Raw genomic sequence first — 12,141 nt, forward strand, 5'->3', positions numbered from 1 at the left:
GGGTAGTGAACCAGTGGATGGAAGACCTTTCTGTCTCTGTCTATAACTCTGCATCTCAAATAAATAAATAAAATCTTTAAAAAAAGAAAACCCTTAAAAATATTTTTACTTGAAAGGCAGAGTTACGGAGGGAGAGAGAGATCTGCCATCTACTGATTTACTCCCCAAGTGGCCATAACGACCAGGGGTTGGCCAGGTGGAAGCCCAGCGCCTGGAACTCCATCCACGTCTCCCATGTGGATGCAGGGGCCAAGGACTCAGGCCATCTTCTGCTGCTTTCTCAGGTGCATCAGCAGGGAGCTGGATCAGAAGTAGAGCAGCAGGGACTTGAACTGGTGCCCATATGGGATGCTGGCGTGGCAGGCGGTGGTTTAACCCACTGTACCACAGCGCCGGCCCCTGTGCAAGCTTCTCTGACTCAGTGCTGGAAAGTGTGGGTGCCTTCAGGCGACAGCCATGGTGTGTGGCACCCTGAAAGACAGAGGGCGAGGGCGGATGAGGAAGGTGTGGCGGAGGGCACACCTGAGGACTGTGGACAGCATCTGCCTGGGCAAAGGAGTGCCTGCAGGGTGACAAGGCCTGGGCCAGGAAAGAGCTGGGAGTGAGGAGAGAAAGCAGCTCCAGAACAGGGCACCCAGAGCGGAGCTGGCTCGAAACAGGAGAAATCATGCCTCACTCACCGCGCAGAGCCCCCAGAGCCACAAAGGCATTTTCTCAGTCCCCCAAGTCCCCGAGTACCAAGGAACTTTAACACTCGTCTTCATAAACATTAACAAGGAACAGAATCCATCCATGAGTCAAAGCCAGCCAAATTTCTTTTCAATGAATCAAAAAAAAAAAAAAAAAAAAAAAAAGCGTTTTACGCAAAGAGGCAGAGACCGGTGTTAGCTTCTTGACTAACAATCGGATGTGTGCAGCAGTGGGCACAGGCCTCTGGGCAGCAGGTGTAAAACTCAACTGTTGCTATCAGGCTCAAAGTGTTTGAAAGTCGCCCACCCAATCCAACCGCCCCATCTTAGAGTGGAGAAAGCAAGAGGCCCAAAGAGGCCAAACTCCATGTCCAACGCAGTTAACAGCAAAGCTGAGCACAGAGCCAAGTCTTTAATAGTCCTCTGATAATTTCCTCACCAAACCGGAATCTCCAAACATAAATAGGTCTGGGAAAAACAGGGCTGACTTTCATCCACAGTCGAGTCAGTAATAGCAGAGCGCGCCTGCTGATCTTTCAGATCTGGGGCTCGGAGCGAGTGTGGGAAATGAAGGGCAGGTGGGTGAATGCGGAGCTAAAACAAAGCAAATCTGAGGAAACCTCCCGGGTTGCAGGGTGCGGCCCAGGGTTTGCGGGACTGTAGCGTATTCACAACCGACTCCACACGAGGAAGCTGCAGCCCTGTCCTGGCAACTGGCTCCTGGCCACCAGTGCTAGGCTCAGTTTCAACAGCAAATCTCATTAAATGAGAAGTTCTGAACAGCTGCCTTCACCAATCTCCATCCCTGCCAGCCGCCATCTCTCTATAATGAGGACACCAGCGCTGGGCACCTATCATTGGTTGTGCAGTTATATTTCAAGGCAACTTAGGCGTCACAGGCAGGTCCCCACTTCCCTGCTTGTTGGGGGACTGCTACAGGCTGCTTCCCAGGAGATTAGAGAGCCAGCCAGAGCAGAGGTGGGACAGGCCAAAACAGGAGTGGTGGCAGGTGGGGGTGAGGCAGCAAACATCTCTATGGGAGCGTCCCCTTCTGGACCCCTAAACGGAGTCACAATTCAGCCTCGTCGGCTCAGGCCAAAGCAGCTGGAGGAGGATACGAGGGCCCCGAAAGCAGGCCACACTTGGAGGGAGAGCGGCCGAACAAAACCAGAGACGCCGGGATCGCCCCTGTTTCCAGGAACCTGTGCCCTGTGCCCCACTTCAGCCCCCGGGGTACACAGCGCCCCTAGACTAGGGAGGCCTGAACACTTGAAGCTCTCCAGTGCAAACTCCTTCACTCGAACCCCGAGAAGGCATCCAACATGTAAGGGGTACTATTTCATTATAAGATGGGCAAAAGCCCTTTGAAATACTGAGTACAAGGTGGTTACACACCAGAAGGGGGCAGAGAGGGGTGTGCGACACTAAATCGGTCAACAAGGACAATTTCTCTCCCTGAAGGGGGAGTTCTAGACTTGAGGCTGATTTCCACAAGGCACACACAGAAAGAACTGGAAAAACTCCAAACACACCACCCCAAAAAACCATGCGTTCGGATGAAACAAAGCACCAGGGCCCAGGGGCCCTCACCCTCCCTCCCTCCCCAATCCAAGGATGAACTTCACTGAGAACATCACGCACGGGCACTTTTACAACAAAGGTAAACACATTTCCACTATTTTTTTCTTTTATTGATAAAACTCAAAGCACACTGAGTACAATTTCTTTTTTTGTCATTCAGGCCAACTAGCGAGGTAAGTGGAATTCTTTATGGAGAGGGGATAATATTTTGCTTAATTGGGGTTCCACGTGTGTGTTTCACCATCAAAGCGATCACAAGGTTCAGGGGTATTCAGCATGCTTAGCCCAGGAGCTGTGCAGCCAGCTCAGCTGTCGTTTGGTGACTGGAGCCCTGGACTGTGCATTTTACATGCTCCCTGGCTGATTCTGGTAAAAGCTCAAACTTGACACCTAACGGACTACACCAGGCTACTGCCCACCAAAGGGGCCTCTGGTTTCACAGCACAAAAGCCCAGCTCCGCTGCTTGCCAGTTCTTCGACCTTCTCTGCCAACCCCAGATGATCCACCCTGGTAACGGGGATAACGTCGCACTGCTTGGCCTGCCCTTAAGGAGTTGTTGGGAGGATTAAGTGAGATGATCCATGAGGTGTTACTAGTGTACCATGTCCCAGATACTAAGCGCAAGCCAATTCTGTTCTGTTTCCTGGCTGTAGACGGAGACTAGCAAAACAGGACAGGCGTAACATGGGAGAGCCACACAAGCTAGGAGTGGCTCCTGCCCATCTTCTCTTTACCCAGATGTGTCCCTCAACATCCAAATGGCCAGATGCACCCCAGCCTAAGTAGACACGACTGCGCTAAGCCGTACTCGGCGTGTGGCTCCCCGCCTCCCCGGGAATGACAACCCCCGGAGCCAGGGGTCCTGAGCCCCAGCCGCAAGAGCTTTGCTCAGGAGCCTAGCCAATCTTCACTCCTGCACCTTCAGTGCCGGGAAGCTGGCTCGCTTCATAAGGCGGCATCACTCCAAAGCAGGCAGAGAAACGCCACTCCCCGTGCTGCCCTACACAAACAGGGGCTTCCAGGGAGGCAGAGGATGCACACTTGGTGGTGCAAGCATCTGACTGGTCCCGTGATACCCCTTCCATGCCTCCATTCCCGTATGCAATACAGGAAAATACTAACAATCCCCACTGCACAGAGCTGTAGTGGGGCCTAACTTAACTGGCATGTGGAATCCACTTAGGTGTGTGCCAGGGGCTCTGAATGCATTAGCTATTGTTGCTGTTCTAAACCACAGAGAGCCTCAAACTTAGGACTGAGAAGACTGCTGCCATGCACTGACCACCCACCCACCGCAAGCCAAGTCAAAACAGCTTTGTCACGTGCCGACTAAATGGGACTGCTGTTCCCACTTCACAGGTGAGAAAACCAAGCTTCAAGGACACAGATTGGGCCAACCTACGCCAGGAAGGGCAGGTGAACGCAGCCTCCTCTTTTGTGGTGGGGAAGTCCAAGCCAGGCCGGGGCCGTTGCTACAGCCCAGCTTGACCATGGAGCCCCCAGACTCAACACCACCACCATCAGCAGCAGCAACACTCAATAACCGAACTCAGCTGCCTGTGGCCATGTGGAGCTCATGCTCAATTTTCTGCCCGTGCCTCCCTAGCTGGCTCGCATACGCTGCAGTTAATATCAGGCTGCTTGAACCCAATTAGGCAGTAAGTCAGCCTGGAAAACATCATGCGATGTATTCCAAAGGTCAAAGTCAGAGCCGGCCTCCCGGCCTCCAAGGCAGCCTCTGCGGGACACTGCCATGGAACTTAGGTCTCTAAGCAGACACCTGGGTTCAAGCAGCCCCAACGGCGGCTTTCCAAAAGTCCCAGGAGAGCCAGTGGCTCCGGCAAGGGGCGAACAGCCGGAGAGAGGCAGGGAACTTTTTCAAAAACTGGGTCTCCTCCCTTTCGGGTGGGGACTGCATTGACAATTCTAACTGCTTCCCCACGGGCAAAAATAAAAAGGAGGGGGGAGGCCGAGAAAGAGCAAGGATGGGCTCCCCCAGGCTGCCGGGCCCTGCAACGCGGAGCTCGACCTACCTTCCCGGAGAGCCCAGCCCCGGAGGGCGTTTCCCCAATGCGTCCGCACCTCGTCCCTCCCGGGGAAGGGGCCGCCGTCCTCGGCTGCAGGCTGGCACCAGAGTCGCGTGCGCGACCCCCATTCCCCCACCCTCCCACCCGGGCCAAAAGACCCCTCCCGTTCAATGCTCCCCTCGCCCCATCACTTCCGCCCAAGGAGCAAACAGCCGGGCGATCGGATCGTCCTTAAGGCTACATTTAACCACGTCTACGCCTGCAGTAGGATCGGCCAAATCCTGGAGAGAGGCGGAGAGGGCGGGGATCTGCGGGTGGGGGAGCGGCCCTGGCGGCGCGAGGCCCTCCCCGCGCAACGCCGCTGCGACGCCTCGGGCCGCCGGCGCTGGGTGCAGACCCCAGTCGAGCCCCGCGCACAAGTAGGGGGCCCTGGGGCCAGCTCCAAGGCCGCCTCCGCGCCGGAGGCCGTCGAGGCGATGGCGCAAGACTTCACTCCCCCCCCCCAACCCCCGGCGACAACAGCCACGGTGACAAAATGGCAGCCCGGCGCCCAGCGGTCGTGCCACAGGCGCGCAGAGCCCTGGCGGCTGCCCCCGCCTCCCCACCAAGAACGCCTCGGCGCCCTTCGGGCCCGGCCCCGGGGCGGCTCTCGCAGTTAAAAAAAAAAAATCATCATCACAAATAAAACACCTGGAGCTCGGAATCGGCTCCGGGAGCCCGAAGGCCCGCCCGGCGCGCCGCCCGGCGCGCCGCCCCGCGCGCACGGCGCCCCGCGCCCGCCCGCGCCCCGCGCCGCATGGAGCCGGAGCCCGCATTCCGAGCCCCGCGCGCCGCGCCGGCCCCGCCGTGGGGGGAGGGGCGGGGCGGGCCGCGCGAGACCGGGGAACATGGCTGCACGTCCTAGTTCGGCGTCGCGGCGTGGCCACCAGCCCCGGATCCGAGTTGGGAGAGGTTCCGAAGGTGGGTGTGTGGGGGGCCCCCGGGGGCGGCGCGGCGGGGAGGGCGCAGGGGCGCTCCCCAGGAGCTGTTTGTCTCCCGAGCCTCCGCAAAAACCCGGTTCTCCTCCCCCACCCCTTTTGTCCCTCGCTCGCCGGCGCTCGCCCCCTCCCCCGCCGCCCGCGCCCCACCCCGCCCGGAGGCAGGGGCCGGCGTGCGGGCCGCCAGGCTGGCGGGCGAGGGGGCGCCGTGCGAGCAGCCTCCCCGCCCGGCGCGCCGCGCGCCCTCCCCCGCGCACACTCGCGAAGTTTAAAGCCGGTTCGACCCGCTTGCCCGTCGCGCTCCCGAGGCGGCCGGCGGTGCGGCTCGGGCCGGCCGAGACCCCGGCCCCTTCGAGCCCCGGGGGCTTTCCGGAAAGTACGCGGGAAGACCGCGGCCGCGCCCCCTCCCCCATCACCACACCCAGCCCCCAAAGGCTCGGCTCCCGGGCCCGGCCGGGGCGACGCGGGCCGGAGGCAGGCTGGCGCGGTGGACGCTCCGCGGCGACTCCCGCCCGGCCGGGGCGCCCCCTCCCTCCGCCCCGCGCGCCGGAGGCATCGCACACGTCCACCGTCCGCCGCTGCAGGCGGGAGGGGGGAGGGGGACGACAAAAAGGATCTTGTTTTCAAAAGTCTCACTCCGGTTCGGGGGAGGAACTAGGGTAAGAGGAAGCAAGGCCTGCCTCCGCCAGGGACTCGCGTGGCACGGGCCGGAGGGGCGACCGGTCCGCGCTCCGTGCCGCCCCGAGTCCCAACTCTGCGGCTCCCCGGCCTCCGAGGGTCCCGCCGGGGTCTCCGAGCCCAGCCGCCAACTCGGCCGGAACACCCAAGTGTGAGAGCGAGCGGGAGCCAGGAATAAAAGCGAGCGTCCGAGCCGCCCGCCTCGCCTTCCCCTCCTTGGGGTGCGCTCCGGCCCCACCCCCGGCTCCCACCCGCGTAAGTGTCCCTTGGCCGGGGTCCCGCCGCCGCCGCCGCCGCCCAGCTGGTGCCGGCCACGGGCAGGCAAACTCCTCGGCCCGGGGCTGCGTGCGCGCCGTGCCCGCACGGTCGTGGGCCCGCGCCGCCCAGCTCGGCGGCAGCTCCGGCAGCTCGCGTCCTGACAAAGTTTCCCGTGCCCGTTCCCGAGTCTGGGGCCGCCAAGGAGCCCGCCACAGTCCAGGGCTGGCAGGGGCCGGGGCGAGGGGGCACCGGGACGCGGCGCCTTTGGGCAACTTGCGGCGGCGGCGGGAGCTTGGGGAGGCGCGGGGGCCCCGGGCGCCTGGGCGCCGTCGAGAATCCCTCCCCCTCCTGCCAATCTACCCTCCCCTCGGAAGGAGAGGGAGAAACATCAGCATCTGGCCCGAAGGTGGTGTGGAAAGAGTGAGGGAGAAAGAGGAGAGGAAGGGAGGGAGGGAGAGAAAGGGCGCGTTCACGAACACTACAAAGTTACAAATATGGCTCCCCCGTCTCTCGCCTCATCACTGCGAAGCCACCGAGACGCACTTTAAACTCGAGCCGCCCCCAACTCCGCGGCGGCCCCCTGCCCCGGGCCGCGGCCCCCCGCGGACCGCAAACTACACCGGACTCGCGGCGCCCAAAACTTATTGTGCGCGAGGGGGCCGGGGCGCGGGGGCGGCGCGGCGGCCCCGAGCCCCCTCCCCCGGGCCGCGGAGCCCGGCGCGCAGCCCCTCGCCGCCGCCCCCCGCGGCCATCCCTGCCCCGGCCGAGGCGCGGGAGCCGCGGGCCCCGAGGCTCCCGCGGCCCGCACGCGTGCGCCCGCCGCCCCGCCGGTGCACACTCGCACGCACCTCGCACACGCGGGCGCACACGCACAGGTAGTCACCCAGCAAGGGCAGCGGCTCGGGGGGCTCTGCGGCCCCCGGCCCCACGCCCCCGAGGAAGAAGTGCCTCCCCCTCCAGCGCGCGCGCGCACACGCACATACACACGCGCGCACACACACACACACACACGCACACACAAAGTAGGAGAATGGACCGCCGGGGATATTTTTGGCAAATGCTCACATCAGAGGGCGTCCTGTTCCGCAGCTCTAAATGAATCCGTTTGTTCATGTCCATCTCTCGCGCTCTCTCTCTGCAGAGGCTCCCGCGCCGGCGGAATTCAATCAATAAACCCCGGACCCACGGCCGCGCGTTTTAGGACTTTGAAGGCTCAACCAGCTCCGCTCGGTTCTCGAGCCCCCAGCACCCGCGGCGCACACTAACCTGATCGCCGTGGAGGCGGGATCTGCGGCCCCGCGGACGAACGGCAGCGGCCTGGGCCAATCGCCGCCGAGGGTCTCCGAGCAACAGCCAATGGCGGCGGCGGCGGGGGGGGAAGGGCCCAATGGGCGGGCTGCGCAGCCGGCCAGGGAGGCTCAGCCATTTGGTTGTGGTGCCGGAGACGGACCCCTTTAGATTTCGGGGCGGCGGAGGAGCGCGGCGGCTGCTCCCTGGCTGAGCGAGGGGGGTGGGCGGAATGGCGGGGGAAGGGAAGGTGACTGTGCCTCCGGGGCCGAGCCGCCTGGCCTCGCCAGCCCGCCGCCGCCTCCGCGTTTGGCCGGGGGCGGGGCCGCAGGTGCGTTACACGAGGGGGAGGGGCGCGGCCGGAGGGGTCGGGTCGGGGTCCCTGCCGCGCCGCGGGCTGCGCCAGGGCTGCCCGGGGCCCGCCCGCGCGGCACACCGCGGGGTTGCGGAAGGAGGCGGGCGGCCCGGCGTGGCTGGGGCGGGGGGAGGCCCCGGGGACGCGGGAGGGGTCGGGGTGCGCTGGGGGAGGGGGCGGCCCTGGGCCGGGGTCCCCAGGGTCGCGCCGGGAGCCCCGGGCTGCGGCTCCCGGCCCGCGCGCCCCTTCCCCTCGGTGCGGCCGCCGCCCGCGGCCTGCACCCCGGCGTGACTCACCGCGGGTCCACGGCGGTCTCCTCAGAGGCAGGCTTCCTTGTGGCTGTCGCGTCAGGTCAGCTCGCCCCGGGGCGCCCGGGCCTGGAGTGGGTGAAGACCGTGCCCTGAGAGCGGCCGCCGCACGTCTGCAGGGGTGGCCGGGGCGAGAGGCAGGCGCGGGTCCCGCCCGGAGTCCTGGGCCGAGGCCCGTGCGGCTGGGAGCCGCGCGCCGTGCGCTGCGGCTTTGCAGGGCGGCATCGTCGGAACGCTTGGCCCAGGCGTCTCCGTGGGCTGCCGCCTGATTATTTTGGGGGGGAAGTTTTGAGGGACCTCTCAGCCCGGTTCCCCAGCGGGTTCCCGACTTGGCGGCGTCCGCGTCGGCCTGCCCCTCTGGGTCGGCGCGTTGGTTTCTCCGCACACCCCGGTGCCCCCAGCACGGACCCCGAGCTGGTTTCCCGCCCCCCTTTTTGGATATTGGATACATTGTTTACTCCCCCCCCCCCCCAGACGTGGGTTCGATGGAGGGAGAAATGTAAAACATGGTTACATAACACCGATACAGTTTCATTCTTAAAGTTTAGGAGGAAATACAAAGTGACAGCGTAAATAAAACACTGAACGCGCACACGGGGCAGGAAGCCGGAGCATCTTAATACTGCAACCTGCTGGATTGCAGGCCTGAAGGGCTGCGGCTCATAAGCGTTTTCCTCCGTGCCTTTTTTTTTCAGCGAAAATAACAAGTGCAGTTTGAAAGGTGAGCATGGTTACTCTGAGTAGCTGAGAAATGCAAAATTAAAAAAAAAAAAAACACCTTAAGTCATAGTTTTATTTCATCTGGATATAAATAGTATAATTGTTGACTTAGCTGGCATCTCCCTCGGCCTCAGACGCTGCTAATCTTATTGAGGGCTATTTGTGTCATTCGGATTTATTTACTTTTAATTGTATTCTCTTTAAGACAGGAGGGAGCCCAAATTACCACTCTTTGCCATTGAGTCCGTTTGTGATTTCTGGAGAGGGTGTTTGAGTTTCTCTTAAAGCATCACGCACCCATTAAGCCACTGCGGTGTGCAGGAGCCAGGTAACACCCGGGTCCTCAGGTTCCTGCCCTCTCTGGTGGGGAAGGCTTATCTTGGGTTTGCAAGTCCCAACCAGACTTAAGACCACACAGCTGGCAATGCAATGAGGCACCGTGCTTTTCCGCAAGAGTAATCTCACAGCCAACCAATCAGACGCAGAGATGCGGGCCATCCAGGGCTCTGGTAAACAAGCAGATAGCTCACTTCTGTGCTGGGGCTGAAGAGGATCGCCTGGAAGCCCAAACCCCCACGGAAGAAAGCCGACAGCAGCGATTCAAATAAGAATGCTTGTTTTTAGAAGCATCTTACTTGTACACATTTTGATAACAGTGTTTGTTTTAGTGTTAGAAAATGGAAAGAGGGCCTCGCTTAGATGTCGATCACTATAGAAGTTGCACTATCCAAAAAGTGTAGCCCATTGGATATTGCCCATGGAGAAATCTGCACTTGGCTTTTTAAAATAAGCTTGTAGTTTGTGTCTAAGAAAAATGTAATATGATTTTGATTTCTTATCCAAAGGCAACTAGGGCTACAGTTTCACTTCAGCCAAGCCATCAGCCCTGTTGCAACTTGACCAAATATCAGAACTGCTAGTTCCTTATTTTACAGGATTCTTTAAGTTACACTGTATTGGATATTACAGTAGTAAACAAATGCTCTGAATGAATCAAAAACTGTAATAAGGACAGAAGCCCATATCAAGGAATCGGGTGAGGCGATCAAAGCGGGAACAGGTGGCATCCCTAGCACCTAGAGGGTCTACAGCAGGACTTGGGTTATGAGGGATGTGGGGTCTGTAACCTCTGGAACTGGGTTGGATTCACACTGAAAATACAATTCAAAGTTTTGAGTCACTGGAAAGAAAGATGGCCTTTCAGTAGGGGTAGACAGCTTCCCGCCTTCCCAAATATTTTCCATCAAGAATCATTGCAAACAACTGGGCAGCCCATTTTATTCTCAGAGACTAAGGAGCGATGACCCTCAACCTCCCGGTACATGCTGGAAAATACTGTTTTGTAAGCACCCACATCGCAGCTGCTCTTTTAGCTCCTTTGCCCTGGTTTGATGTCTAAAGATGGAGACCCGTGAGGTCGCATCCTTTTCCCGAGTCTGTTTGCAGCTCAACTTTTTGTTCTTCAGCTTGCATCACAGGCACTGGAACCTGGCCACAGGATTCTCGCCTACATCATAGTTCTGCTTGGACCCCAAAGACAATGATATGGAAAGACTCCAGCTTAATTACGTTCTTTTGTTGTTCTATATAAATAGCTTTTAGAAATGTAGAAAATCCATGGTAACAAATGTGAAGACTACTGCATTTTGATGTGAATAGCAAAGGAATGTTGAGGCCCAGGATGTAAAAAGTCATTCTTCATTTTCTTTGGCTTAAAAGAAAAAAAAAACCACGGGATGATTTTCTTAATAATTGTTTTAAGTGGTTGAACAGTCATCAGAGATTTTGGTTATGCAGAAAAAGCACCATTTCTTGAAAACAGTCATAAGTCACCCTAAAAATTAAACCGGTGCAGCTATGTGGCCTGGGCCCTGAAATGGCAGCTGACACCACGTCCCATATCGCAGTGCCTGGCTTTGAGTTCTGGCTCCGCCTTCCAACTCCAGCTCCCCTCTAATGCAGACCCTGGGAGGGAGCAGGCCACGGCCCAAGTAGCTGAGTCCCTGCCACCTACACAGGCGACCTGGACTGGGGTCCCAGCTCCTGGGTTTGGCCTGGCCCAGCCTTCGCTGTTTCATACATTTGAAGACTCAAAGCAGTGGATGGGAGAGAGTGTCCCCCTCCTGCCTTTCAAATAAATGAATAAAATTTAAATAATTTGGTGGTAGCAATAAGGAAAATTTGTTCACCAAGAAGGAAACCAGAGCTATTAGCTTTTTTATTTAGCATTAAAGTATGGCTATAAAGGAAAAAAATTAACACCTTAAAACCATGTAATAGAATGACGAACCATAGGATAAGACAGACTCAAGGCAATTTAGGTTGAAAAAAATTGAAAATTAAGTTAGAGACTACTAATTCATTTTAATCCATCTGGGGTTAAGGTTTACCTCTGTAAAAGAGGGCATTAAGCTCTATTAAGCTGTAAGGGCTAAAGAGAATTTCTAAAAAATGTTAATGTTACTATTTGCAAATAACAGTTTTTAGTATACATAGCAAAATTTTTCGCTGAAGTCCTCTGTAACAGCAGTCATACTTACAAACAATGATTCACTTTAAACTAGATCTTCCACAACTGTTCTTGAATTAGAGATCAGTCTAATGTGTTCTGAAAAACTGGTAAATTTTTAATGTTAGTTGAAATACTGGGTCCTTTCAGGAGCGCATGTCTATATTCTAAACTTTCTATGGAAGTTCCGGCTCCTAGCAACTTGAATCTAATTTTTTAAACATTCATTTGCACATGACCAAATGAGAGCCAGGTGAGGTGTCTGAGGATCCAGCCCAGCAGAAGGGCACGGCTCCATCTGCTGGATTGGGTTTCTGGCCCGGTTATTTACCTGAACTCATCTGCTGTGGTGACTTGTAGGACAGTTCTGTCACTTCTACATGCATTTATTCAAAGGCAACTTGAATCAGTGTGACAGACGCTGGACCGACTCGTAGCAATGCTGTGGGAAAGGCAGTGCAATAGGCAAATTCAGGATGCAGGTGTACAAACGTGTTCAGCAAGGATGTCAGTCACAGCATCACAGTCACAGTAAAAGAAGACTGTCCACATGCCCAGGGAAAAAGCGGGAAGGTTATGACCAAAAACTTTAAAGTTGTTTACAATGGTTGGTGGAATTATAGTGAATTTTTTTAGGGGGTCTTAGTTGTTGGTAATTTTTGCAATCAGAAAAACAGATTTGAATGGAAAATACAGGTGTAACTGGTACTTATGAGATATTTATGCTAGGCAAAACTCTTGATTGCCAATG

General features: G+C 57.6%; 1 protein-coding gene and 1 long non-coding RNA gene across 2 annotated transcripts in view; one reads left to right on the forward strand and one right to left on the reverse strand.

Moving 5' to 3' along the window:
- The window catches only part of ANP32A (acidic nuclear phosphoprotein 32 family member A), a 34,842-nt gene extending 27,435 nt beyond the window's left edge, over positions 1-7,407 (reverse strand). The window contains exon 1 of the mRNA XM_008252604.4: positions 7,277-7,407. Coding sequence (XP_008250826.2) covers positions 7,277-7,330 — 54 coding nt within the window. The 5' untranslated portion in view covers positions 7,331-7,407. The remainder of the gene's footprint in view (positions 1-7,276) is intronic.
- Positions 5,119-7,400, forward strand: LOC138844711 (uncharacterized). Its single transcript, XR_011380947.1, has 2 exons — positions 5,119-5,258; positions 7,353-7,400. It is a non-coding gene; the product is annotated as an uncharacterized lncRNA (long non-coding RNA).
- Positions 7,408-12,141: the final 4,734 nt, after the last annotated feature.

Source organism: Oryctolagus cuniculus, chromosome 12 (assembly GCF_964237555.1).
Source record: "Oryctolagus cuniculus chromosome 12, mOryCun1.1, whole genome shotgun sequence".
Lineage (NCBI taxonomy): Eukaryota > Metazoa > Chordata > Mammalia > Lagomorpha > Leporidae > Oryctolagus > Oryctolagus cuniculus.